Below are 27,957 nucleotides of genomic sequence, written 5' to 3' on the forward strand. Positions count from 1 at the left end.
TCGAAGCATCTACAAATGTCAAGGGGATATTGTATGGATACTATATGCGAGGAGCTCAAAGCGCCAGGCAGGATGCCGTTATTATAAAGGCATGACTAATGAAATATTTTGGGAATACTATATGATTTCCTGCCACTGCCTCCACTCTTACTGACTAGCAGTGCACTAACAAGTTGACTACTTTGGGACTTTTTTGTGAAATCAGTAAATAGCCTCCATGTCATTTTATTTTAAATCACTATTTCTCACTGTTGTGTAGTCCGGTCCAATTACGCCACAAAACACACGGTGGCGCACAACAGCAACGAGTCAATTTAGTAGCCCAACATTAATACTGTGTTTGTGCAGGTGTGTACAAAACTTGTAAAATGGACTTTTCTAGACGAGTGTAGCTAACATTTAACTAGACACTAACACGAGTATTTTAGTTTATCTCATCGTGCAACTTTACTAAACACGGAATGTTAGATGAACAACTTGGATAACCACGGCCTCAAGTTGCCTATACCGGAGGTGATTTCATGTGAACTTGGGAGTGCTGTTCTTGCCCTCTCACTTGTGTTCAGCTCCCCTCCCTCCTCCTCCTCCCTCCTCCTCCCTCCTGCTCCTGCTGCCCATAGAAACTCCTCGGTGCAGTCAGCAGCGTCAGACGCGCTCACTGCCGCGTTTCCAGTCGATCACAAACTTCACAGTAAGTTATTCTCCGGCTCCAAATTTGGTTTCGATACAATGCTGGATTAAGCCAATTAATCTTTGTTATTCGGTTAATGAAGGTTTGTTTCACTACAGCGCAGGTACAATGACCGCACTCTGCAGCAGATCGACTGATTAGAGGTAATGTTGGACCCGACACTTTTATCCTACTGAAAAACTGTTTTCTTCTACAGCCGAATCAGAAACTTTCAGTTTATTGCTTGTTTAATGTCTTTTTTATGTAGTGATGTTTGTACGGATACACACAAACAGAAGAGCAAATAAGTTTGGATTTTAAGTGACACACGAGATAAAATCACTAAACTCACTGTTGCCGCGGACTATTGTTTCCCTTTTGGAATATTACAATGATTGCTCACAGCTAACAATAACTTGTCAGCTTGTAATAAGGCCATTTCACCTCAGTGAACATATCCAAAAGGATTACCAGCTGTCTTTGCTGGCTTGGCTTCTGTTTTGCGCAATTCAACAACAGTTTCACTCGTGTTTTTTAAGTTTAGCTGCCACTATCTGCACTGAGTCCCTGTTAATGAGTAAACTTTGGGAATTTGGACGCTGCACTGAGCTCTATACTGATTGGTATTCCTCTCTTTTGTTTACCCTTAGGGGTGAGATCAGTTTTCTACAGGGCTGAAGTGTGTGCACTGTGACCTGTAAGTTTGGGCACATATATAGTGAAGAGGACACAGACACTTTAGGATCATGGATATAGGCAATGATGTGGATCTGTCCAATAAAAACATCACTCCATTGTGGAAACGCTGCACAGACAATTCTAAAAAATCCCAGGACTCAAGCAAACCCAAACCGCGACCCATCAGTTACCACATAAATGGGGTCACGTCGAAGGATCTCCCTGTGGAGGGCAACAAGTCATCCTTCACCTTGAGCCAACCTGCTGAGAGACTGGTGGTCACACCCCCGTGTTGGGGCAACAACACTGTGGTGTTGAAGCACATTCTGCACAAACCCTCCAAGAAATCCCGAGTTGTTCGAAGCATCAGCATCGGGCACTTCTCCAACGGACTCTTGTCACTATCCAAATTTAGGTCTCAGGATAGAAGATCTGCTTCACTGGACAATAGAGTGCGTAATGAAGACTGTGACAGGGGGAAAGCCAGTAATGGAGTGACAGTATGGCCTGAAAAGCATCTGCAGGACCCCCAGAAATGCATGTCCAGTTCATTCAGTCTGAGCTCACAGAAAGACCAGATAGCATTTGGGATGAGTTCACCCGAAGCTGTTCCTCTTAACCATTCCTCTCCTGTCCTGTCACCACGTACTCCTAACAACAACAACAACAACTACAACTACCATGAACTGTCCTCCCTTTCATCTGCATCCAGCCCCTCTCCTCCAGCCCGACGTACCCCCACCCCCTCCTACAGCTCCACCTCCAGCATCCCCTCCCTCTCTTCCCTTACCTCTTCAGACCCCCCGACCCCACGCTCCCCGTCGCCGGCAGACAGAGGGCAGGCACTCCTTAGACAGTCCTCATCCTCGCCTGCCTCCTCACAGGACACCAGGCATGCCTCTTCCTCATCTTCCATCTCCTTCGCTTCACTCTCTCCTTCACTTTCACCATCCATCTCTCCCTCTCCCTCCATCGTCCTCAGCACCCACAGCCCTGCTGCCCTGAAGATGGGCACCCAGCAGCTCATTCCCAAGGGTTTAGCATCTGATATTCGGCAGAACAAGGTGCCTCTATCTGGGCAGCAAGGCCAAGGTTTGGCAGGGCTGCTGGGGTTGGATCATTCCAAGCGAGCGTTGAAAGCCCTCAGCATGGTGGAAACAGGAACCTACTTTTCTACAGGAGGGGGCCACAGTGAGGGGATGGATGGGGAAAGTGAGAGCCCAGGGACACTAAGAAGAGGCCTGAGGAGTACGTCCTATAGGAGGGCCGTTGTGAGTGGAGTAGACATAGAGGTCCCGTCGGAAGATCTAAAGGCCCATCCGCTGTCCCAGCCTGTCGTCAAAGGGCTAGATGGGGATAAACCAGCTTCACCAGTCAGCCCAGCAAGTCCTGGCACTGTAAGCCTTACTATCCGTGGAACAGCCAAGCCTGCGAGCCCTGTGACACCCACACTTGCCAGTCCTGGGACACTCAAACCTGTCAGCCCCAGGATGTCAAAGCCTACCAGCACTGGGAAAAACAAGGTAGGTAAACTTGTTAGTCCAAAAGGATAGTGGTGGCTTCAAAGAGTAAGTGTTAGGGTGCACTCAAGAAACAGACACTGGTGCTCTTGAAGAAGAAAGGTTAAAATCTCCCACAATATATGCAAATGGTTGCATTTTATAGACAAAAACAATAGAGGTGTTCACACATATGGGTGCAAGAGCAATTTTGAGGTTTCATAAGCATCTTTTAGTTTTGTGGCTTTTTCATGAGACAGTTAAAACTGTCAAGTTTTGACAGTTTTGACTTGACTGAATTTTGCTATTTTGTATATTTTTGGGTTGACTTTCTGTTGCTCATAAAGAGTACATGTACTTAACTAACATACCCGACTGGCTCTATAGAACTAGTTTTAGAGAAATGAATGCCAAAAGAAGTACATTATAGCTTTCATCTATAAAGCGAATCCCTAGTGAATGCATGTTGGTGAGCTATCAATGCACATGTACAGCCCTGTTAATACCCTGTGAACTTTGGCATTGCATTTAATTTTTTTTTCCTGTGCTGTAGCAGATATTTCTTGACTTATTTATATTATATTTATTATTATATTTATATTTGATTGTACACAAAGATTGCTATAGTATTTGGTGGGGGGGGGGGGGTAAAGTCCAAATGGTAAAATTACAACACAGGCTGTGTATTGTGGAACAAATGTAGCAGCAGCAGCAGCAGAAATTCGTGTAAGGCCTTACAAGGAAACAATTAATGTTGTTGTTGGGAGACATGATGTAATGTGACACCATGCCTACACATACACACTTATACACAGTGGCTCTGTAATTAGACAGGGGTCAGTGAAGGAGGTCACCAGAAAGGGCACAGACAGGTCATGTTGAGGTACACAAGCCTATTTCATTTAAAGTTTGTGTGTGTGCCTGCTTGGTCCCTCCGAGTTTGTCCAAGTCATTACATTTGTGTTGCATTTCTCTGTCAGAGTCCAGATAAGAAGAAAGTTTTGACCATTCAGCGGACGTTTGACAGTGAGGGTGAGAGACACTCATCTGTTTTGTTTTCACCACACTTTCCCCTTTCATTTTATTCTTTTAGTGTCTGTTCTTTTTACCCTTCTGTCTCTCTCTCAAACAAACAATATCTTTATTTTTTGTAAACTTCAACATGATGGATCTTTTTGTCCAAAAAAACTGTGTGTTTCAGAAGAGGAGTTGTACCAGAACTACCAGGAGAAGGCCTTACATAATGACTCAGATGAGGATGCCGATTCGAGAGAACCCAAACCTGATAACAGCATCATGGTGCAGTACAGACCTATACGCACCTCCTGGAGCCAGCTGAGTTTGGTCAGACATAATTCTTACATCTTTCTCACTCTTTCTCTACATCCAGTACACAGACAAACATACGGTATACATTCAGTGCTGTGGCTGTGGAGTCTTGGAATGCTAGGGCTCTGAAGAATGCTGTCATATCCAGTTTGGCCACAGTCCATACCCATCCTCCCACTGTTTCTGCGTTCCTCTGCCCCTCACTCTGTTTATCAGGGAGTACAGGAGCATTTCTTCTAGCACTCAGGTCAGCACGGAGGCAGACAGTCAGCCAGACCCACAGGAAGTCTTGGAAGCACTGCTGGGCTTAATGCCAGTGTGTTGGCAAACTCTACACACTCGTCAGACTGCAAATATGCTTAAAATGTTGCCTCTACTGTTGCCTCTACAGAGAAGTGCGCTGGCTCTGCATTACATAATATAGTTAGGGATTGGAATGGAGGGATAGAAGAATACAGAGGAAGGGATTGAGCTAATTTAGTTTTCTACTTAGGCATTCCCATTTGTTTGTTTACTTGTTGAGGAGGGAAAGTATGGCAGCAAAAACAGGCGAGGGTTTAGATGGAGGCAATTAGGATTAGTTCTGAAATTGCTGGGCAGAGAATGATAAACACACGGACTCTAATGAATGTGAAATTGGATTCAAAGTAGAGAACATTCAGAAAATGTCTCCGGCCCCTTTTTAATTGAGCTGAGTCTGACATTACCAGGCTGACCAGGACTTAGCTCTCTTCTTCAGCTGTGGATCTGTTAGTGTGAATGAGTTTGGCCAGACAGTACATGATGTAACACTGCAGGATTCTTCCTCAACTTTCACATTTAGTTGGAAATGCTTGCATGACACTGGAAAGGAGTTTAGTTCAAATTAAGCCAAGAACCAGATATAAAAGTTGTCATCATGTGAGTTTTCCCTTTCCAACAAATCTCCTCTCACTCAGCTCCTCCTTTCCCTTACTGCCCCTGTAGCACCTCTCGTCATTTAGGGTTTGATGAAATGTCACATCCCAGAATTTTCATATTTCCAGGAACCACCACCTGTAGTTTCAGAAGGTGGAGCTGTGCTGGATCTAAATCCTCCTGTGGCACTTGAGTTGCTTGAAGTTTGTTTTGTTCTGCTTCAAACAAGGAAACATGGATTTAAGCTTCAAAAAGAGAACTTATAATTCACTATTGACTAATGATACCTGATTGACTGTGTTTCAATTACACCCAGTGAAACCAAAAGAGGTTGAAGTTCAGTTGGCACGGCATGGCACATGGTTGCTAGCACACTAAAACCTTACAGCCTTACATAGCTGGTTTTGCTGATATAGAGTGTTGAAGGTTTGGCAGAAGGAAAGTAAGAGCATGAGAAATAATAAAGAGGATGTATGTGTGAAAGGAATAGAAAGAGAGGACTGCAAGAGATGTTTGGTCTGCTGCAGGTTTGTTTGTTGTCTGTGTTTGCTGAAGGCTGCAGGGCAGATAATAGAGAGACGGAAGGCTCCTCCCAGGAGCAGTATCACTTCCTTGTGCCTGTATATCAAAACAGGATGAGAAGCTAGAGAAGCTCATACTTATTCATACATATTGCTTTGTTTCAATCTTATTCAGATATCTCTGGACCAGATCTCGGCAGCCACATCCAACATGCACATACAGTTTTCTTTTAACCGTATCTTTTCGGCCAAATGACATTTTACCTTTTAGAGTTTTTTGGTTACAACAGATTTCCTATTTCTACACTCGCCCTGTATCTCTTTATTCAGTGAAGATCTTTATTTTCCCATTTTCTAGAACAGCTTAATTGGCTCTCTATTCAGTGTGGTATGCAAAGTGTTCCTTTCTTTGTGTGTGAGGACAACAGTTGCAAAGGACCCTTGGCATGAAAAAACCTCAGAGTAGTCAAACAAGCGTGACTTTGTATTCGAAATCTTTTCATGACTTTAAAATCATTCAGATATTTTTTTTTTAACAAATTGTGTTTTCTGTTTAGGTAAAGAAAAGTGGTCTTTCTGACCTAATGACTCAGGAGGAACGCAAAAGACAAGAGGTAGGAATCATATTTTACACTTTGGTTCAGAGTGAGTTCATAATCCAGTTGTGGGCTACATGCACGCTAAGTTGAAAGCTATCAAGTACTGAGGGAGTATGGCAGTCCATTTGGTCTCTGTAAACTCCTCTAGACCAATAAAAAAGCCATTAAAGGAGCATAGCAGGAAACATGCATCATGGACTATTATACCTTTTTAAAGCAGATGCATTGTAAAGGGGAGGAGAAGGGCATGTTCCAGTAAATATTTAACTGAATTTGTGTCATATTAAGAATGACAAGACTGATGAGATGAAACATTAAATCGACTGACAGATAAATGCAAGTGCTTAAATGTGAATGGTATTGTTCAATAGCATTCATGACAGAGCCCATCTCACAAAGCACAAATATGTATAAGTATAGTCCTTTCTTTTCAGTGTTTCCATCCTCAATGTCATGGTTTCCCCTGTTATTCTCTCTCGTCTTTCATCAGGCCATTTTTGAGGTGATCTCATCGGAGCACTCTTATCTGCATAGTCTGGAGATCCTGATCCGCATGTTCAAGAACTCTGCAGAGCTCAGCGAGGCCATGACCAAGACTGAACACCACCACCTCTTCTCCAACATCACAGACGTCTGTGAGGCTAGCAAAAAGTAAGTGTGTGGTCGTGTTGTTGTAATGTGTATCTTCTGTAGGTAGAATTATTATCAGATGTATATTGTCATGTATATTCATGTTTGGTATTCTTAGTGTATATTTATAGAATTTATTTTATGTCAAAAACCCATAATAAATGTTGGTTTTTACATGCTGGTTGGTACTTTTAGGCTGCTCTTACATGTTCCCTAAAGGTCTATCAGTGTTTGTGGTTTTTAATATTAAATTTTTATTTAACAGCACTTAAGAGTTGGTAGAGCACACTCATTCCACATGAGGTGTGTCTGAACACTACTTACTGTATGGTGATACCATTCTTTCAGCCTGACGTTCTTGGATTGTAGGCACACAGCACTGAGCTGCTTTCTGTGCGTATGTGAGGTCACATGCTGATAGACAGAAAACAGAGCCTGGGAAGAAGCGAGGGGCAAATTGAGTGGAACAACAAAGAACAAAAGAACACTTTAGCTTAATTATAGTTGCATTATCAACTGAACATTTCTCGTTGCTTGAGAGAGTAGTTTCTGCCAGTTTTTATAGGTGAGTGTAAGAAAAATGTAATGGCTAAAATTTGCTGCTATGAGCCCTCTGAGTTTACCTGTCCATCATGATTTGTAGTGCATGCGTATGGACTGTATAATGATATTCATGGCCAGGTAACCATGAACTTCCAAAGATCCCATAAACTGATGGAAACGCTCATGCATGAAGCCATGAAAGTTGAGACTGATGAAAATTGTGCTGCCTCAGCAAGTACTGTGTTGTACCGCTCCATTTTTACAAATGACTGAAAGAAGAATTTCTGACCCCATATGTTCTTTGTTAGGTTCATATATGCCACATGTGTTTTTTATGAGATTACTGTTCAGTATAATAATGGCCTCAAGTGCAACTATGATATAGCTGTTCAATGTGTGAATATTCTCATGTTTTACAGTCTTTTCACACTTTCACTCCCTTAGCCCCAAGTTTACTGAGCCTACTCTGCCTCAGAATTATTCTCAAAAACCCAGTGTTAATATCACACTGTAAACCTCGGCTAGAACCAAAGCAGTGTGACATTTTGATGTCCAATCAGATTATTGTGATATGCAACAGCAGAGCAAAGTCAAATGCAATGAGTGCTCTTAACCCTGGGCTCCCAATTTTCATGTGTGACCCCTTAACCAGGGGCTTGCTGGAAGCTCTGGGTCCATAAATCTAAGCATGAAATGAGGTTAAGCCAGCTGTAGTCTTTCTGTTGCCTAGGCTGTGTGAAAAGCCTTTTTAAGACCCTTTTCTGAGTTTTTGTTTATCATGGCTGTCTTAGTGAAGATGTGTGTTTGCATACATGCAGAACATTCACTGCCTCCCTTGTGCAACCGTTCATGACATTTGGTTAAGGATTCCATGTCAAGATTGCAGCCGCCTCCTCAAAAAGATTTCACCATTTTATACAGCTGGTTGTATCTCACTTGCAGCCCTGGGATATGACATACCTCATAACATATAACATAATCACAACAACATACTGTAACACAGAGGCAAACTGTGACAGGGAGCGCACACCTGAAGGCTGATAAATTTTGTTTTCTTCTGCTGCTAGAACTCTTTCATTTTCATTTATAATTCTTGGTTAGCAGCCTAATTTTGGGCATCCCTTTTTTTTTGGGGGGGGGGGGCAGCCTGAGCGGCATTGACCTGTTAAATCCCAGAATACACCTTTAGGACATGGGCCAGAGGTCAGGGCAACAACATGTGTGTGTGTTTTCTGTTATCCTGTGTGCTCATGCCCTCATTAGAAAGGGTATAGTTCAAAGAGTACGGTGTCAGGCAAGGACACAAGGCTACATGGTCATAAGAAGCATTGTTTCCCATAGATAGTCATAGCACAGTCTGTGTGTAGAGTAGGTAGGGACACTAGAGGTGCTTTTGCAGATGGTCCAGCCGGTCAAAGTCAGCGTCCTGTGTCTGTGCGACAGCTTCCTGTTTGTCACCTTGGCTCATGCATGCAAAAACACTTCTCTTGAAGCTGGCCATGTGGCGTGCCATTAAACCGGCCATTTGGGGGTGCTCAGGAAGTGGAAAAGCCTCTGTGTTATGGTTAATGGTAGGCTATGTCTATTTTAAGAGGCGGGGAGTTCCTCTTTTGTGATCCTGCAGCGGGTTTAGACGAAAGGTGTTGGCGATGCTTCCTGACTTTGTATCCTATATTTTCCCCAGTGCAGGATGACTTATGATTTGATGCTTCTGACTCAAGCTACCATGTACGGTATGAAGCCCTGACATACTAACCCCTATTCATCCTGTGTTCAGGTTCTTTAAGGAATTGGAGGAAAGACACCAACAGCATATAGTGATCGATGAGATCAGCGACATCGTTTGCAAGCATGCCCAGTCCAACTTTGATCCCTTCATCACATACTGCTCGAATGAGGTCTACCAGCAGAGAACCCTGCAGAGGCTGGTGTGAGTGACCGAGCAAACACACACAAACAGAACATCTGTTGTTCTTATCATATCTCTCATGGATTTGATCCAACATGACTGTTCTGACACTTTGAACCAGGGAGTTTGCTCTTCCTCCCACAAATTTTTTTCTCTTTCTCTCAGTGTATCATCAGTTCCTCCGCTTTCTGAATACCCAATCTCCCTCCATCCTCTCTTGCAGGTCCAAGAATCCAGTTTTTAAGGAGGTGCTGACCAGGATAGAGGGCCACCCAGACTGCAGGAATCTCCCCATGATCTCCTTCCTCATCCTGCCCATGCAGAGGATCACTCGCCTGCCTCTGCTCATGGATGTGAGTGCATTGAAGACATACAGTAGCATAAGATTTGGAATAACAACACTTTGACTCTTGCGCAACAATTTTAAAATTCATACTGCCCTGACTAATTCTACATGGGATGTGCTCTAACCTCAAAGATGTTTGTGTGACCTTACATCATTCCTTAATTATCTTAACTGATTTAACTTCTCTTTCTTCCATTTTAATTTTTTTTTCTTCTTCAGTTCCATGCTTCCTTTGGCACCACATTATTCTGACCCTACTGTGCCTCCCTCTCTTCCTCTTGCTCTACTTTCTACCCTCTCTCTCCAGTCTTCTGTCAGTGTCTCCCAAGGGACTCTGGGGTTTATGCTTGTACACTCAAAGGCTTTTGAATCCTGAGAAAGTTTGGTTTCAATTAATTTCTTCCCACAGCTCACTTTAGGCATCAATATTTTATCAGGCTTTTGAGTATGGTGTGCATGGGTACAATGAATTTTTGTGGGTATTTGTTCATGAACGTGTTTACGTTATAAATTTGTGTAACTGATTTGAGCCCTGACTCCCTGTGTTGCAGACAATTTGTCAGAAGACACCTAAAGACTCGTACCAATATGAAGCGTGTAAGAGGGCTTTACAAGCAGTCAGCAAGGTGTGTGGGTATAATCAGAAATGTTATACACACTCATTCTGGATTTTTTTCATAAATTTTCACCTTTATGCATATCTATACATATTATTTCTCTATATATGTTGCTATAGGGATGCTATGCCTTAGGAGGCTTGCCTTAGACATAGGAGACTAGGATTAGGCTGAGAGGCAATCACTTCCTGTTTAATGTTGTATTTTGGTGAAGAATTTTCTGCAAAAATGCGATTAAAAACAGCAAATATCCAGCACTTCTTGTACTTGAAAAATGTAAGGCCATCAATCAAGGAATGCTTTAACTATCATCATAGCATGCAGGCATGCATGTGAAAAGCAGAAGAAATATGTACATTGATTAACACACTGTGTGTGTGTGTGTGTGTGTGTGTGTGTGTGTGTGAGCAGGTGGTAAGAAAGTGTAATGAAGGAGCTCGCACAATGGAGAGAACAGAGATGATGTATACCATCAACTCTCAGCTGGAGTTCAAGATCAAGGTATGGACATGGCGTGAAATTGTTACACACTTGTATCTTAGATAGTATTTCTTTTGAAAACAACGATATTCTGGTTAAGCTTGTTCATGTCAGTTAGATTAGAAAGTTAATATCACTCGTGTCCTTTAAATATGAAGCTACAACCAGCCAGTTAGTTTAGCTTAGCATAAAGACTAGAAACAGGGGGAAACAGCTAGCCTGGATTTGTCTAAAGGTAACAAAATCTGCATACCAGAAAGCTAAAGCTCACAAATTAAAGGTATCATGTGGAGTTTTTGACCTTCAATAGCGCTGTGGAGCAGATTTTTTTTTATTAGTGGATCCCTGTTTTGGTTAATTTGTGCACATGCACGATGGTGACGCAAAAGACATTCCTGCCAATGGTTTCATGTTATTCCACTGATCAACAGGTGGTGGTAATATACCAGGATAAGCAGCAATGTGCCAGCAAATGCAGGGAAGAAGAAGACTGCGAGTTAGCAGGTTTCGAAATGTTTAAAAAAAAAATTGGCTTTGCAAATGTTTTATGAGAAAGCAAAAATGCCACAGCACCTTAACACATATCTCTGTTCTTTAATCCAAAGTGTAAAAAGTTGCACCTTTACTGAGGGTTTGTGTCAGACTGTGTCCGGTGATGTTAGGTGGATTTTGTTACTTTTGGATAGAGCTGTGCTAGTGCCCCCCCCGTTACAGAGTGGTATTGATCTTCTCATCAAACTCTAGGCGATAAAGCAAATTAGTGTATTTCTCAAAATGTCGAACTATTTCTTTAAAAGTGTAATTAAAACATGAGCTTATGCAGTCATGACTGACATGACACACATGCAGACAGCAATACCATCGTCACTCACTTGTGTTGTGTGTGTGTGTGTGTGTGTGTGTGTGTACATACCGTTATATATATATATATATATATATATATATATATATATATATATATATATATATATATATATATATATATATATATATATATATATATATATATATATATATATATATATATATATATATATATGCACACAAGGCTTAAAAGACTCAAGTGTGTTTAAGTAGTGTGGGAAATGGCTGTTGGCACATTTGGGATTCACAGATGTCTAGCGAACATATTCTCAGTCTGCATAGCCAGCTGTTCACACATGTACACTCAAATTGTGATTTAGCATTTCCTGACAGCACCAACATTATAGACATTTTAAAATACTTTATTCTGTTTAGATTTATGCCATTCTCTTTCTTCTTTTCTCCAGCCTTTCCCCCTGGTCTCATCCTCCAGGTGGATGGTAAAGAGAGGAGAAGTGACTGCGTTTGTGGAGGACAATGGCATCTTTCTCAAGCGGATGTCACGGCAACAAGTCTATTTCTTCCTCTTCAATGACGTCCTCATTGTCACCAGGAAGAAGAGGTGAGTCTAAGATTACGAATAACTGTTAGACAGTGCAGGCAGGTTCTGTGATTAATTTAGCTGGTGTGAGTGTGGCCTTGGTGTGCAGGCTTTGCTTATAACTAACCTGTTCTGACATGTTGAGGGGGAAAGTGTAACCAAAAGCCCTTGGTTTTCACTGTGTGAGTGTATGAACCGCACATGGCCAAGGCCCTGAGTGCAATATTATAGTAATATTGTCTTCTCCATCCTTATGTTTTACCTTGTCCTGGGAAATGAGCCTGTTCAGATGGCTGTTCATGGGTGTGTTTTTAAGCTGAACAGGTGCAGTTACCTGAACCTGCTGTGACTTGACATTATGAATCTCTTTTTCTGAATGTTGTCGAGGTTTCAACATGCCCTGGTGCCATGAATCATCTGGAGCTAGTAAACCTTCTTATTGTCAGCCCTGTCAGTGAGCCTGCTTTCCCCTCCTCTGTTTTCTCTAGTTTACACCATGAAGCAAGCCATAAAGAGGACTTCCATGAAATGATGTGGTTTTCATTTTCGTGTGTAGTGTGGGTGTGCGCCTGCAAGTGTGTCTATTTGTGCCAAAAAAATCCCTTCCCGTCTGTCTCCCTCTGTGCCTGGAACTGATTTTACCGCCACTCGCAGACTAAGAATCACTGAAAAAAGAAAAGAAGCATTCCATATGATATTTTTCTGGGAATCTGATCCAGGACGGCAGACTCTAGCAGTGTGTGGTATCAGGCCTGTGTTTGGAAGACGGATTTGGGAAAGGGAGTGCTCCGGAATCGGAGTGTGTATTTGTGCGTGTGTGTGCGTTTGAATTGGAGAAGCTGTTATAATATTGGTTTGTACTGCGGGTAGTGCTGGAACCCAGCTGTGGCACGCTACTCTACTGCACTCCATCTGCAGTAATCAAAACAAAAACACCAGGGGTGCACAAGCCAGGCACAGCCAGGTCACAAACCCTCCTAAACATAATGGTATAATAGCTCTTTCCCTTGTCATCATGACTCAGAGTGTATGGGGGGTTAGCTTACAAGCATTGTTGCCAAATGCAATAATTTTGTGTACTTGAATGCTTTCGGCTTTTTCTAGTCTTTCACGAGCTTACATTTCTAAGAATAGCATGAACACCAGAAGGAAGGGGTGAAAAGGTCAAAACCACAGCACTTACACAGTAGAGAGAAAACATAACTATGACCTTAGAATGATTTCAATTGTATAGGCCTATATTTCTTAATATAGAGAGCACAAATGTGTGTGTTTAGCCTGTGTTAGCTGATTGGGAATCCTGAAAGGTTTGTATGCTGTCTGTGGTTGGGATTCAGTAGCATACAACTGAAAGTGAATCTAGTATCATATCCGCTTATCAAATCTGTATTGGTTCTGCTTTTAACAATTTCAAGTAACTAAGGCCAAACATTCCCTCGTTCCAGTTTCTCCAATGTGAGGATTTGCTATTAGTTGCAGCCTTATAACAATTATTGACAAACAGAAAATCAAATTTTGACATTCAAAGATCCAAACCCCTGGTTTTGTTAGTTTACTTATTTGGTATTGTTTTGTACTTTGCTAGTTATAAAAGGAGAGAAGATAAGTGTCCATAAGAGATTTGTTCGACTCTCAGCTTAACAAATAACTTTGAACTGGATCCAAAATGGAACTGGTTATTGGAAACCAACCCCATGTCAGACTGGGCTATTGTCACGCAGCGGGGAAAGTGTTGATCTGCTGCACTCTGGCTCACAGGAACACTTACGTAACACTGAGTCCACACCAGCTGGCTCCTCTCTCATCTTCACTTTCCCCCTTTTTCCTGTGTAATGCTGGGCATCATCTAAACATTCGGTATTGTTGAGGTTTCCATCTTTCTGTCTTCTCATGGCTTTTTCTCTCTCTGTCCTTTCTCTTTCTTTTTGGTAGTCATGACCTTGTGCGTGCAAGTCTATAATCACACTTTCTGTTCTAGTTTTTTTTTTTCCCTCCCCCTATTTGTTTGACTATGCCATAGTCTTAACACTCCTACTTTTAACCAGAGCATTGTGCTCTTACCATGTGTGTAGATTTGTGTGTGTGTGTATGTCTGTCTGCGTGCTTCATTTGGTGTCTTATCTTAACATCTCTCAGAAGATTTGTGTTTATGCTGCTTGTGTGTTGAACGGGTTATACACTAGTAAGATGGTAGCTGACACAGTTGTGATGACGTGTGGTAGATGCCTGCGCTATCTCTACCGCCAGAGTGATTTTCATTCCAGCAAACTTGTGTGTTTGTTTCTGTGTAAGTAGCTTGTGAGATGGCCAAACAGTAGATAGGATTTCTTTCTTCTATTATTTCAGTTCTATTATAACACCTGTCTCCCACATTTCGACATGTCTCGATTTCCCACATTCATTCATCTATTTAGCAATAATCCAACACTGTCTATGCACCCACCCACATACATGAGAAAACTCACCCCACAAAAATGCAGATTCCCCACCCATCCCATTCCCCAGTGTCATGTAAATGGAATTCTAGGCATTTTACCTTTAGGGTTGTCAGGAGCCAAAATGCTGACAACCGTAAAATCCAGCTAACAAAGGGATTCTTATTTTACCTCCAAGCAGTATTTGGGAATATCTGATATATTATTTTAGGAACTCATCTGGGATCATTAGGATTTTCTACAAAATAACATTATATGTACATACAAACGCCCTTAATTTGTACCTATTTAAAAGGTGCAAATTCAGAGGTTCACCCCAAACATGGAGATAAATTAATTGATTGTCATATTTTAAGGCATGTAAACCATTACAGACCGCTCCCTGAATTTTAAAATTAAAAATTTTAAGGGGTTTTTACCTGTGTGTGTGTGTGTGTGTGTGTGTGTGTGTGTGTGTGTGTGTGTGTGCGTGTGCACGTGTAAATGAAAGAGCGAAACAGTAAGACATGGACAGATACACTGTCACTGCTGTTTGTTTAACTGCTAACCTTTTGTCCCTGCGTATGTGTGTGTGTGTTCAGCATGAATGTGAAGACTAATGGACATGCTGGCTTACAAAAAGCTAGTTCCTGTCCAGTAGCTTCTCAGCTTGGCTGCTGTTTCAGTCTCAGGTTGATAAAACACATGTGTGCTGGACTTAAGCTCCTGTACTTCATAGCACTATGAAAACACACACACACAAGCGCGCACACACACACACACACACACACACACACACGCTCTTTCTCTGGGTTCAGTGCTGCATTTGAGGTACCATGTTTCACAATCAGCTCCAGATGTTTTTAACTAACTCTGTGTACTGCTAGACAGAGGGTCATGCTCAGGTAAAGGTACTCATGGGAAATGTAGGCATGTACTAAAGAAACCAGGGGGCAGCTGATTTAGTGTAAGGATATGTAGACAGCTGAATGTTTAGACTTTTGACTGGCACTGAATCTGAGACATAATGTGACAGTTGATTTATTAATCCAGGTGAATTCCATTAACTACGCAGCCTTTAGCCTCTCAGGGGATGAAAAACTGAGGTACCATGAAACTAGATCTCTACTGAAAACAATGAGCTTAATTAGATGTGTGAGAGGAGTGAAAGGATGGTGTAATAGTACATTATAATAGGCAAATGTTATGTGTTTCAAATGTAATTTTGTTCTCAGTTCTTATTATTCCAACAAGATTATAAGATTTTTTCAAGCTTTTGATATTCGGCATTTTTTATATTATATTTATTTTATTTGCTCTAAATTGATTATCCAATAAGAAAAAAATACTGTTGCCGTAACAGACATTAATTCTTTAAACAATTTAGTCTGTATACAAACATTTTGATTTAATTTGATTTAACAACAACATGGTATAGTTTTATTAAAGCTCCAGTTGGTGACCTGTGTTTGATGTCACAGCCTGCATTCCTGTTTCTGCCCCAACATGGACATTTGGGGCTGAACAACGTATTACACCAATTGTGGATCTGAGCTTTCAACAGACTACCACAGTAACCATTTGGGAACAGAGAAGCACAAATGAGTCATTCCAAAAATTCAAAATGAAGAACAACTGTCTGTTAAATGATACTAATGTTTGTCTAAATCTTAGAAAAGTTGAAAAAAAGGGGAGAAAAGCAGCTAAATCCACATTTGTTAGAGTACCGGCCTGCCAAAAGAGCATCCAAAAATCTGGATATTTAGGGCCTTCGTGATATTTCTGTCTGACTCAAAGTAAACCCAGTTACAGTTTTACCTTGAAATTGCAAAATGAAAAATGTACTGGTCTACTGTGTATCTGTATCAAACTGCACTGGCTGGTGGGATGCATTCGGTTTACAGTTTTCTGCTGAAGCAACAATATGTGTGCGAGTATGTGTTCGTGTATGTAAGATGACATTAAGTCTGTTTCTTAATACATGCAGTAACTACACTGATGTAACTGATGTACATGTGGTGCCCTTCCATGTAGTAAACTGTTTGTTGTTTTATCTCAATATATATCTGAAACCTCTTGCAGTTTGTTAACTAGCTTGTTCAAGAGCACTTTAATGGTGGTTGTTGCAGGATGGCATGTCACTGAATTACGAGCAGTTATACCTTCATTAACGCAGTACAGAAAGTGAACTCTTATTAAATCTTTCTGCCTCTCTCTCTCTCTTTCAGCGAGGAGAGTTACACTGTGATAGACTACGCTCTGAGGGATCAGATCTGGGTGGGTTCCTGCCAGCCCGAGGATCTCAACTTATCACCGCTCAGAAGCACCACCAGCATGTTGAGCTCACGGCAAGCCGGCGCCAACCATCTTTTCCGCCTGTGTTTCTGTAGCAACCACTCCGGTGAAAAGGTGCCCATGATCCTGGGGACGGAGTTGCTGTGAGTGCTATTTTTTTTTTTTTTTTTTTTTTTTTTTTGTCCCTCTTAATTGTGCTGTTTTTGTTTTGCTTGCATTTCAGTTACATATTTAGGAGATCTGCTGTTAAGCAACAAGTGAATCATTTTTTTCCTCTGACATAACATTACCCCTGCACCTTTTTACATGCATATTAGTACGCCAGCATAGTCATAAGGTTTAATATATTGGTTTACACTCAACAAAGCAGAGTGAGTCTAAATTCATTATTATTTTTTCTAGGGTTGAATGCTTGTCTCTATAAGAAATAGCTGAGGTCCTTCTCTTCTCCATGAAACAGATTCCTACTCCCTTATCTTTCCTATGCATTCTAATGTGCTTTTTAACTTGAACTAAAAAAATCCCATTACCCCATTCTCCTTAGCTCTTATTTCTTAGTCTCTTTTTGGACCATTACAGGTCACAGGGGTATTTTGTTACATCTATTCTCAAGACACAGACTGAGCCTTACTGCTTGTTGTTTATATGGCCTAGGAAATGAAGTTTATTAGTCCGTTTTACAGTCATACTGTCTGCAGTCGTACTGTAACACAGACTGGCTGTACCGGATAATTTTGTTGATCATGGGTCTTCCAACTAAACCACCTATTCTGGGGAAAGCAACTCTCTTTGTTTAAAGTCTACTGGTTGTAGCTGAAATGTGTTGCATATGTAGCGTGAATGATTACTCACACATCTGACCTAGAAATAAAGTCAGCTGGTTTGAAGTTCCTTGAAATTCATGCTCATTCAGCTGTGTTGGTAAAGTCTCTCTCTTCTCTCTTTGTACAGCAAATGGAGTGAAAAGCAATGTTGTGTAGATTATATAACCCGCATAAACAAAGGGGATCTGTCATATATTGGGCTTCATACAGGGTTTATTTGTTCTAGTTAGTATGAGGAATTGCAGTCCATGTGCACACATGTACACACACTCAGTTTTCACTGTAGTTATTTACTGTGGTTCAAGGCTTTGTTAAGGAGTGTTTTCATATGCACAGGGCCTGTTCCTCCTCATTCCTGTGTAGTTAGAGAGCGTCCCTCTGTATTCTCATTATAGAAGGTGTGGTTTTCAACTCCACTGTACAAAACACTGCCTTTTTAAGCAGCTCTTAGCTCTTTTAAAGCCTTTTTTTCAAATATTTTTGTTATGCAATTATATATTGTGTTGTGTTGTGACTCCAGGTGTGAAGTTATAATCTAGAAGAGTTTAATTTTTACTACTATTTTAAATTGTAAATTGTTTAAGGCAATTGAAGGGATTCAGTCAATGAAAATTAATCATGTAACCTTACACCAAGGTGCTAGTTCAAAGAATAATTAATGAAAGTTATTTTCAAGGCAGAACATAAAGTAAGCCTCCTAACAACAGCTCATGACATGGTACAGGTGCGTAGAAGGCAGGCGACAGCTGAACAGAAACATGTCAAAGTGACAGTAGTCAGAAGCATTTTAATGAAAAGAAACACTTTAATGTAATAACTGTAGAAATTGATGCAGCTTTCCAACCCAACCCTTCCACATCACCTACTACAGTGGTTCCCAACCTTTTTTGCGGATGATCCATTTATCCAGGCTATGTTTACTTGTGATCCGTCATAAAAGGTCATTGTTTCATTTGAAATATTTTTAGAGGCCTGACTGTATTCCCCATGCTGTTACAAAGTGAAACACCTGACAAAGCGACTGCAGTAATAGTGTCAAGTGTGACTGCTATTGGCCTGCGTAAGAGGGAATCTTAGTGAGCTGTGCCTTTTTATACTTCCCATGTATACATGAGGGGGGCCTCCTTGTCTAACTGTCCCCTCTGTCTAGTATGTGTGTTGTTGTGGAAAGCCCCTAGACTCCGTCCTTTGATAGCTTTGGTAAGGGGCCCTCGGCTTAGTTGTAATGATGTGTGTGTGGGTGTGTGTGTGTGTGTGTGTGTGTGTGTGTGTGTGTGTGAAGGTGGCAGCGCTCCACTCACTGTACTACTGAATGAGCTGAGGAGAGAAGACCTTGGCAACTATCCATTGTTACAGTGGTTGCTAGGCATTGCTTAAGCTGTTGCCTAGCAGCGGCCCATTGTTAAGTGGGCTGTTTCCCACGACTATCCCTCCCCCTAGCCTGTTATTTCACTCTCCCCGACTCTTCTTCACAGTCCCGTGTCTGATCTTTTAGACAGCAGCCAGTGTCTGCTCTTTGTTTTTGATGACCAGAGAATAACTTCCTCTTCCTCCAGCCATTCATCCCAATTTAGTGATCTAACCCAACATGACACATGGAAGTGATGTTACATTAGTCAGCCTATTTTGGTCTTCTATCAGAGTTGAATGAAGTAGAGGACAATAAGGATTATTGAGGCTTTCTCACAAATTGCTAGAGTGGAAAGTAGGGCTGCAACTAAGGATTATTTTCATAATCAAACTACTTACTATTCTGATTACTCATTAAGTTTATAAAATGTTAGAAAATAGTAAAAAAAAAGATGCCAGGGTGACTTCTTCACATTGCTTATTTTGATGGAATAATAGGCAGAGCTGCACTTAACTATTGATTTCCTTATACATTTTTTATTATTGATTAATGTTCTGATTGTTTAGTCAATGAAATGCCAGAAAAGTATGAAAAACTCCTAAACTCAAACATCAATTTACAATTATAGAAAACAGAGAAAAGCTGGGATTCCTCACATGTGAGAAGCTGGAACCAGAAAATGTTTGTCATTTTTGCTTCATAAATGACCTCAACGATTAATGAATTATCAAAATAACTTTTTTATCGATCTACTAATCGATTAATCGAAAAATATTTTCAGCACGGCATTTAAGATATTCAATTTAATGATAAAAACTGTCAAAAGCAACAAATTCTCACTTTTGAGAAGCTGGAACACATTTTGACTTTTTTGCTTGATAAATGACTGATTCATTGATTATCAAACATTTTGATTAATTTTCTGTTTTGCTCAACTAATCTATTAATTGGCCAATCATTTCATCACAGTGGAGAGGTTAAGTAGCGGTATAATAACTGAAGAAATGGGTGTGCTATGAATACCCTGTGTTGTTTTGTGACATATGATGTATTATTACTAAAAGTATGTTAGAATTTGAATAAATGAATTGAATAAATCACCTGGTTTCACGAACCAGGTGATTTATTCAATTCAGTTCAACTTTGTCATTATACTTGCATGCAACGAAGCAGTCCTGTCATTTCAAGATAGTGTAACTTGCTAAAAATAATTTTAAAAAGTGTACAGTAAATGTGTGTAAAAGTTATGTGCAGAATTATTTAAGATGCAAGATGATTAAATCATTTACAAACCTAGTTTACACACCTAAGGTACCCTTACTGTGTATTTCAATCTTCACACAGTGGTCAGGAAATCCTGGGAGGTAAGCTGGTGATTGGATAGGACAGGACAGCGAGCTGATTTGTTCTTGCTGTCAAAAGGGAAAGACCACAAAACTGCATATTTTGTGCATGATTTCTCCGTTAATGAGCGTTAGAGCAGGTATATGCATCATTTTACTTGGGGAAAATTAAGAATACTCTACTGGAAAAACAAGTGGCTATATTGCATACACTTGCCTATATTATTCACCACTGAATTTAAGTGCAGCTCAAGTTGGGTTCCAATGTGATATTCCACACATTCTGAGTGAAGGCAGGGTTTTTGTTTTTTTTTTAAATTTTTTTGTGGGAATGAAACTGTAGAAATTGACTTTTTCTCATGTTGGTCAGTGTGACCGTTTCTGCTTTCAGTTCTATTAGTTCTCTACCTGCTGACCCTTTTAAGCACCTGTGTCTGTGTATTGCTGCGTGAGGTCTAAGAAGCATACATGCAGTGGACAGATCTTTGACCACAGCGGTGACATAATACGTCAGGAATTCAGACAGACAGCCGGATTGGAGATGGCACAAGGATGTCTGTGTGGCTGGTCTCTGACAGTCTCTCTGGCATCGTTTGTAATTCTCCTCTTTTTGGTCTGTGTCCTCTTCCTTTTCTCTGTATTCTTTTGTTTGGTGTGTGTATGCCAGTGCGCCTACCCCATGACCCTGATGTTGTGTCCTGTCCAGAGTCAGTGAATAGTGCTTCTCTATTAGTGGAACAGAGCAGCTACAGGAGTCTGCAGCAAAACAGTTCTGTTAATCAGATATGCAGCTATAACACAAAGCAGCACCGGTTACGCAACAGCCCCATACAGAGGAGGGAGTCTGTACTTCTGTTGCACACTTTGGCATTGTTTTTGATTTTCTTACTGTCTGTTTTTGTTTATAAGATAACGATAACTTGCTGATGGGAATCATTCCCTCTGCCTGGGAGTTTCCCTGGCTGGTTAGCCCCAGCGAGATGTCATGTTTTTGTCGGAGGAGTAGGAATTGTACGAATACTGTTCTGACCTGTGGTTTAGTGGAAACAAGGGAGGGACTTGGTTGAGAGTAAACAAATTGATAGGAGTGAGGAGAAAGGGTTAGAGAGATGAAAAACAGTGGTCTGGTGATTATTTTAAGTTGGCAGAGGAAGGAAGGTTAGAAAGAGTCATCGTTCTTTATCTGCCTGTGTGAAAGAGGTTTTACAGTGCAGCAGCGCGGCATCTCTTCTTTTCAGCGGTGAAACAAGAACCTCTAACAATAGATTTATGATTCTTGGCATTCTCTTGAACGTTGGGGTGAATGTTTAAAGGCACAGGGAGCTTTACTACCATGAATAGACTGAACCTGTACAGGCTTGTAGTCATCTAGAGGGGAAGAGGGCAACCACCTGCTGTTTGTGCATATGCAGTATTCACATGCCTGCATGTAAACACACATACTCACTCTCACAGTTTGAAGGCTGCTTTTTTTTCCTGAACCTCTTTTAATATGTGCCTCACATACCACAGATAACCATTAAGTGCCTCTCAAACACGTGGTTGCCTGTTTGCGCCGGTGCTCGATATATATTGAATAGGTGTACATTCATAGCTTTGATAAAGTGTTTCAGCTGTTTAAGCATGAGAAAGCGATCTGTCACGATGGTGTGATGTGTATGTATCCGACTGTGAGCATGCGTGTCCAGCTGTCAAACGCAACGACTAACAGCTGCCTTTCCCACAGAGCAGCTTGGATGTAAGAAGAACTTTCAGCACAGAAGCACATATTCACTTGAATATCATTTATTTCATGTAAGTTTGTTCTCATGGGATGTTGAGCTGAGTTACCAGACCTTTGGCCTGTAAGGCAGGCAGAGAAGATTGGAAAAGTCACAGTGGTAGATGGATCCCCAAACTGATCAGTGACAGTCACTGTTTAACACAAAATGTTGTGATAGAATACGACCTCCCGACTGGGTTTATAAATAAGACGGATTAAAATATGGGTATTGTAGTGTGTGTGTTTCAGTAATGAAATTGGTGGCTGGTATGCCTCCTCCATCTTTACCTCCTCCATCTAACCTCTTTCCACTTTTTTCTGTTGTATGCTTTTCCATTCCTTGACAGTTATAAGCTTAATATGTAGATCTACATAAGGATTTGCTTCGCCTACTCAATGATTCATGTAGATATGATGGTGCCTGGCAACAATGTTGTTCTTTTCTTTTATTTTTTTTAGCCATGCTAGCAGTGTGGTTCTATGGATGACAATGCGCGTTGGTCAGTCCACAACTTTGGTCCAGATTGAAATATCTTCTTTTTTTGTACAGACATTCATGGTTCTATGAGGATGAATCCTAAGGACTTTTGTTATCCCCTGACTTTTAATCTAGCACCATTTGGTATATGACCAAATACTAAATTAATGACATTTCCATCAGCCTCAGGTGTACTTTGGGTTGTGCTAATTAGCAAATGTTAGTATGCAAATATGCTAAACTAAGACAGTGAACATGATAAACATTATACCTGCCAAACATCAGCATGTTAGCATTGTCATTATTAGCATACTTAGCATAAAGTTAGCTGCCTGAGTACAGTCTTACAGAGCTGCTAGCATGGCTGTAGCCTCTTACTGTAAGTCTTATTTTCATTTATTTGGATATAAACAAGTGTTGCTGCATTATTGATTGGCTCACAAAAGGAACAACTTATAAACAGGTAGGAAATAAGACCACAAAAATGAAAGTTGAGTTAACCTCCAAAGTCAGCGGTATAGCAGGAAAGCTTGAAGCAAACACCAAATAGAAATATGAAAAAATAAACATAAAAAATGATTGACGTCACTTTACTAGTGAGTGACTATTTCCCACCTGGACTATGGCCCCAGGAAATATTTAAAATGGTGGTGCTGTTATTGAACATATTGAAAGGTACCAAAGAGAGGTGATCTGATAGGCATTGATTGGAGTTGATAACGATACACTTTACAGTCTCAAAGGTCACACTTTACCTGTCATAAAATTGCATTGTGGGTACACATTGATGCCCACTAAGATAATGATTTTATTCAAAGTAATGGTTATAAAGGTTTAGATGGTGATTTCATACAGTCCAATTAGTTGTTGAGGGATGATGTGACATTGTATTTTATAGCTTATGTGTTCTGAATAGGATCAAAACAGCATGTGTACAATAGGAACACAATAATGAGGTCTGACTCATGGGACTTGCCTGTTTGAGGTCAGTTTTGAGGCCCTTGTGAAGAGTGTCCACACATTTACCGCTCTTAGTCTGTGATTGTCTGAGCATGTTGTACCCACCTGCATGATGTAGGCCAACGGTGCTGAGTCACAGGGGCCTCAATAACCCCATGTGGTTCATTTCCTGAACCCCCTTTATCTCCCCCTCTCTTGCTTTTTCTAAATCCTCGCGTCCCTTCCGTTGTAGATGAGAGTATGGAGCCAGAACAGTGACACTTGAATTTGGCATCGAAAAGAATATTTGGCATTGGGGGAAAAAAAAAAAAAAAACTGGAACTGAAAAAGGAAACCATGGCATTGAAACATTTGTACTGGAAATAAGTAGTATTGGCACTGAAAGTATTGGCAAAGTTTCACTGAAAAGTAAAACACAGACATAAAGTATTTTATTTTGTTTGGATTATTTGGATTTTGCCTTCTGATGTGTTTTTTAATGACATGTTCTGGGTTTTTTTTATGTCACTTTTTTCAGTTTTTTTTTTTTTTTTTTTTCCCCGTGTCACTGGTTTTCAGTTTCAACCAGCCGTTTTGGTGTGGAGAGGAGGGGTCTGAGGTGAGGGGGCAAGGAGAGCGTGATTTACATATAGTCTGCATACTAAGGAGAGAACGTCACTCTTCCTGAACCAGCCGACCTCTCGTCCGCTCCGAAGCCTCTGGCATAACCGTAAACCTACGGCAATGGCTTCCATGAGTTCACTGGGAACTTTCAAATTGCAAGTAAGTCTGTTTCTCTCTGCCGTTGTCTTCTCACATAGAACCGGGCAGTTAACTTTTAACTGACAAGCCTAACGTTAGCTAATAGTGACAGCTAACTAACTTTAGGCTCTATGTGAACAAACAACGGCAGAAAGAAACAGACTCACTTGCGGTTTGGGATTTCCAGGTGAACTTGTAAAAGCCATTGCCATTGGTGTGTGGTCATGTCACAGGATTACTGCTGTCAAGCCAGCCGCTGTTTGGATTTTGATGCGCGTCTATTCTTACAGTTAAGGTACCGGTGCTTGGAGCGGCCAAAAAAGACAAAGACAGACTTGCATTTAAGCAATAATTTCTCACATTGTATACAATACGAAGAAACATTGTTATTGAAAAATACATCAGAATGCAAAAAATATCAAAATAAAATAATTTTTAATGTATGTGCTTTATTTTTTAGTGAAACTTGTTTCAGTGCCAATACAACTTTTTTCCAGTTCAATGCCAATGTTTCCTTTTTCAGTTTTTTTTTTTTTTTTTTTTTTTTTTCCAATGCCAAATTTTATTTTCGATGCCATATTCAAGTGTCACTGTCCTGGCTCCATATGAGAACAGGTGAAATGAGAGATCGTTTCTTGGAATATGACCTGTGCAACTCCACCCACTGTTTTTTTTTTTTTTCCCCCATGAAAAAGAAAGCAAGATCAGGTCTGTCCCTTCCAGAGAATCAGCCTTTGTGCTTGTTCTCCTCAGTTCTCTCCCACTGAAACACACCTCTGTTCTCTCATTGACAGGGGACAGAGAGGAAAACTTGCTGGGCAACTAAATTATCCATTTGCCTCAATAGCCGGTTAGCTTGTGTGCATGCAAGCATGCCTATATTTGATGTTGCTTGGTTTAAGTCGAATCCATCTGTCTGACTTTGTATCTGCGTATGTTAAAAAAGCAAAACATCTGCCACATCTGTAATACAAAATCAAAAGAATTAAACTCCTTCAACCACAATTTAGGAGGTGAGCAACTCCCACAACACTCAAGTTTTGGGAGTTGTGAAGTAAATAAAACTCTCCATTGTGTTCAGAACTCTTTTAGTGCCAGAACAGTTTTCATATGCTGTTATGTGTGCTTTTAGGAATGAGCGTGCTCGATGGATCAGTGCTCTGGGTCAGAATGTCAACAACAAGAGGAGTCAGGACAGAACCAGTAAGTTCCCACACACACATTCACATACACACTCCTCTTAAAAAGCTCCCGACCTCTCCTTTTAGCCTGTTGCACCACCATGTGGTCATTTAATGAAAGTTTTTTTCTCAGATTGATTTTAAAACAATTGGCTTGTTAATTCACATATTCAAATAAGGCCAGTGTATCAGATGTAACTTATCTGAAGTGATTTATTTGACTTGTGTTTATGTGTTGTTTTAGATGTCATGCAGGTGGAGGTGATAAGAACTTACACAGCCAAGCAGCCAGATGAATTGTCCCTGCAGGTGGCTGATGTGGTGCTGGTCTCGCAGACTGTAGATGACGGTACGTCAGCTCTCAATACCTCTCTCACTCCATCTTGTTCTCTAGCTCTTTCTATTGCTGCACTCACCTTCTTTAGTATTCCTCTCAATGCCCACATTCCTGTTTTAACTGCATCCTTTCATTATGCACTTTTGTAAGCTCTCCCTTTCAATATCAGTCTCACATAATGGACCTTATACCTGTTTGCAGATTTTAAAAGGTTTTAAAATCTATACAAAACACACAAGAGGCCAAAGGTCATTTCCCTTTTGGTGACCATGGCAACTGGCTTTCATGTTAAAGAACAAATAGCACTGAGCATCAAAAGAAGAGAGACAGTGACAGCACAAGGAAACACACATGCTTTGGTTTTAATGTATCAATACAATTTCTCCTCTTAGGCTGGTATGAAGGTGAGCGACTGCGCGATGGAGAAAGGGGGTGGTTCCTCGCCGAGTGTGCCGAACCAATCACGTGCCAGGCCACAATCAAGCGCAACATGCAGAGAATGGACCGCCTGCAGGGGTTGGAGACTAATGTGTGAGCAGGACGAGCCGGCTGCTTAAACCACAGAGGGCTTTTCTCAGCTGTTAGAGACCCTTTGACACCTCAGTGACCTGCCTTTTTAAGCAGTGAACCCAGACAAATGAGTTCAGTAACATCATCAGTGACCAAGTGGACCAGTATGGGAGCTGTGTGGCGGCTGGACTCTTTACACTGGGATAAAGTTAAAACCATAATTCGGACTTCTGCTCAGCGTCCACTACATATCAGGCATACCGTCTGAGTTTCAAAGCAAAGAACAAACACAGTGGAAGAACAGAGATTTCCTTAATTACTGATCGGTCCCTGTGTGCGTGGGATGGCTCTGTCACATTCATTAATTCCCTGGTTGGTTAGAAAACTTCACACCCACTGCTAGAGTCACTGCTTTCAACACCCTGCTACATAACTGTTGGTGTGAAATTTGTAAATTTTGTAGGAGGGGTCAGACACATTTTATTGGTATAAATAATGAGCAGTGTAATAACTGAGACTACAGTACCGCTATAGGAGGTAAAGTGACAGCAGCCTGATGTGTGCTCTGTTAATGAGGCTCAGGCCATGTGATTAGGAGCTTTGCCAGTAACAATGTAACTATGAATATGCTGATTGTTAAAGTGATAATAAGGAAAGAGGGTGGGACTGGCAGCTTCTTTAGTGTGTGGGTTAGTGTAGAAACTCTTGAGTGTTTTAGTAGCATCTGTATGTTGAGCTGCAAAGGAAAAAAAATGAACTTGTCTGAAGCCCATTGCACTTTGTCTAAATAGAATAAGTCATAATTGATTGGATAATACTAAGAATTACAGTCATCTGTGAGGTAGAAACGTATGTCATACATAGGCTAAGCAGAAGGGCCAAGTGTCTGTTCTCTACCTTGCTGTTTGTCACCAGTTAATGTCAACACCATGAATCAGACTCTACGTTTGTGTCACAAATGCCATTAGTCTCTAGATCCACTCAATGATTTGGACAGCCTGAAATATCACACACACTTGATGCCAGTCAGAGGTGGATATATAAATATCCCCTTTAGGATTTATACCTGTGATGTTACAGAGGCAAGCTGAAATTAATTTGTGTGTGCTGATGGTGAGACTGGAAGAGTGGCCCTGCTTTTAATGTGATTGTCCACTGTGAGTCATCTTTTTAGTGTTGCCATGCCCAGCCAAAGGAAATTAATGGCTTGGTCAGAGTGTGGTGATAACAGCATCTATCAAGCCCACTGCTCTGGCCCCAGTCCAAATGACAACCACAACTGTTGACCTACACAAAGCGAGGTATGACAGTAGCGGGCATAGCACCCAGCAGGAGGGACACGACTATCAAGAGAGCAGACGAAGCATTGCATTTGCACTCAGGGAAAATTAGCTATGTGATACCATAGATCTAAGCATGAACTGATCTTTATTTCAATCACTTCCTGTACTTGTAACTATTGTAAATCATCTGTGTACATGTAAATATGTAAAACAGCCTGAATTGTAACATGTATGTTTTCCAAAATACAGATTTATATTGCAGAAACTTGCTTAGTCAACCTTATATATTTTAATCAGCCACTATAAATAAAAGCTTAATTGCTTGGGGCCTGTCATGTATTCTCAACAATCAAAT

The 27,957-nt window shown here is 40.9% G+C and overlaps 1 protein-coding gene across 3 annotated transcripts; it reads left to right on the forward strand.

Moving 5' to 3' along the window:
* The first annotated feature begins 321 nt into the window (after positions 1–321).
* On the forward strand, positions 322–27,925 carry LOC122878682 (rho guanine nucleotide exchange factor 26-like). Of its 3 annotated transcripts, none has more exons than XM_044201813.1 (16): positions 322–691; positions 774–834; positions 1,321–2,871; positions 3,828–3,879; positions 4,049–4,191; positions 6,152–6,208; positions 6,684–6,844; positions 9,144–9,296; positions 9,499–9,628; positions 10,173–10,247; positions 10,650–10,739; positions 11,990–12,144; positions 16,766–16,975; positions 25,424–25,494; positions 25,717–25,821; positions 26,202–27,925. In XM_044201813.1, exons 3-16 carry the CDS (start codon positions 1,417–1,419, stop codon positions 26,342–26,344), a joined length of 3,000 nt encoding a protein of 999 aa, XP_044057748.1. In that variant the 5' UTR covers positions 322–691; positions 774–834; positions 1,321–1,416; the 3' UTR covers positions 26,345–27,925. The 3 variants fall into 3 exon arrangements, with proteins under 3 accessions (XP_044057748.1, XP_044057747.1, XP_044057749.1); XM_044201812.1 differs by having other exon boundaries at positions 790–834; XM_044201814.1 differs by having other exon boundaries at positions 795–834.
* The last annotated feature ends 32 nt before the right edge of the window (positions 27,926–27,957 follow it).

The sequence above is a fragment of the Siniperca chuatsi genome, linkage group LG7 (assembly GCF_020085105.1).
Source record: "Siniperca chuatsi isolate FFG_IHB_CAS linkage group LG7, ASM2008510v1, whole genome shotgun sequence".
NCBI classification, from domain to species: Eukaryota; Metazoa; Chordata; class Actinopteri; order Centrarchiformes; family Sinipercidae; genus Siniperca; species Siniperca chuatsi.

Bases quoted from the DNA above. Each gene is read 5' to 3' on its own strand.
- LOC122878682 (XM_044201813.1), top strand. From the start codon at position 1,417: ATGGATATAGGCAATGATGTGGATCTGTCCAATAAAAACATCACTCCA. The intron at 9,297-9,498 runs GTGAGTGACCGA...CCTCTCTTGCAG, and splicing joins AGAACCCTGCAGAGGCTGGT to GTCCAAGAATCCAGTTTTTA. The intron at 25,495-25,716 runs GTAAGTTCCCAC...GTGTTGTTTTAG, and splicing joins GAGGAGTCAGGACAGAACCA to ATGTCATGCAGGTGGAGGTG.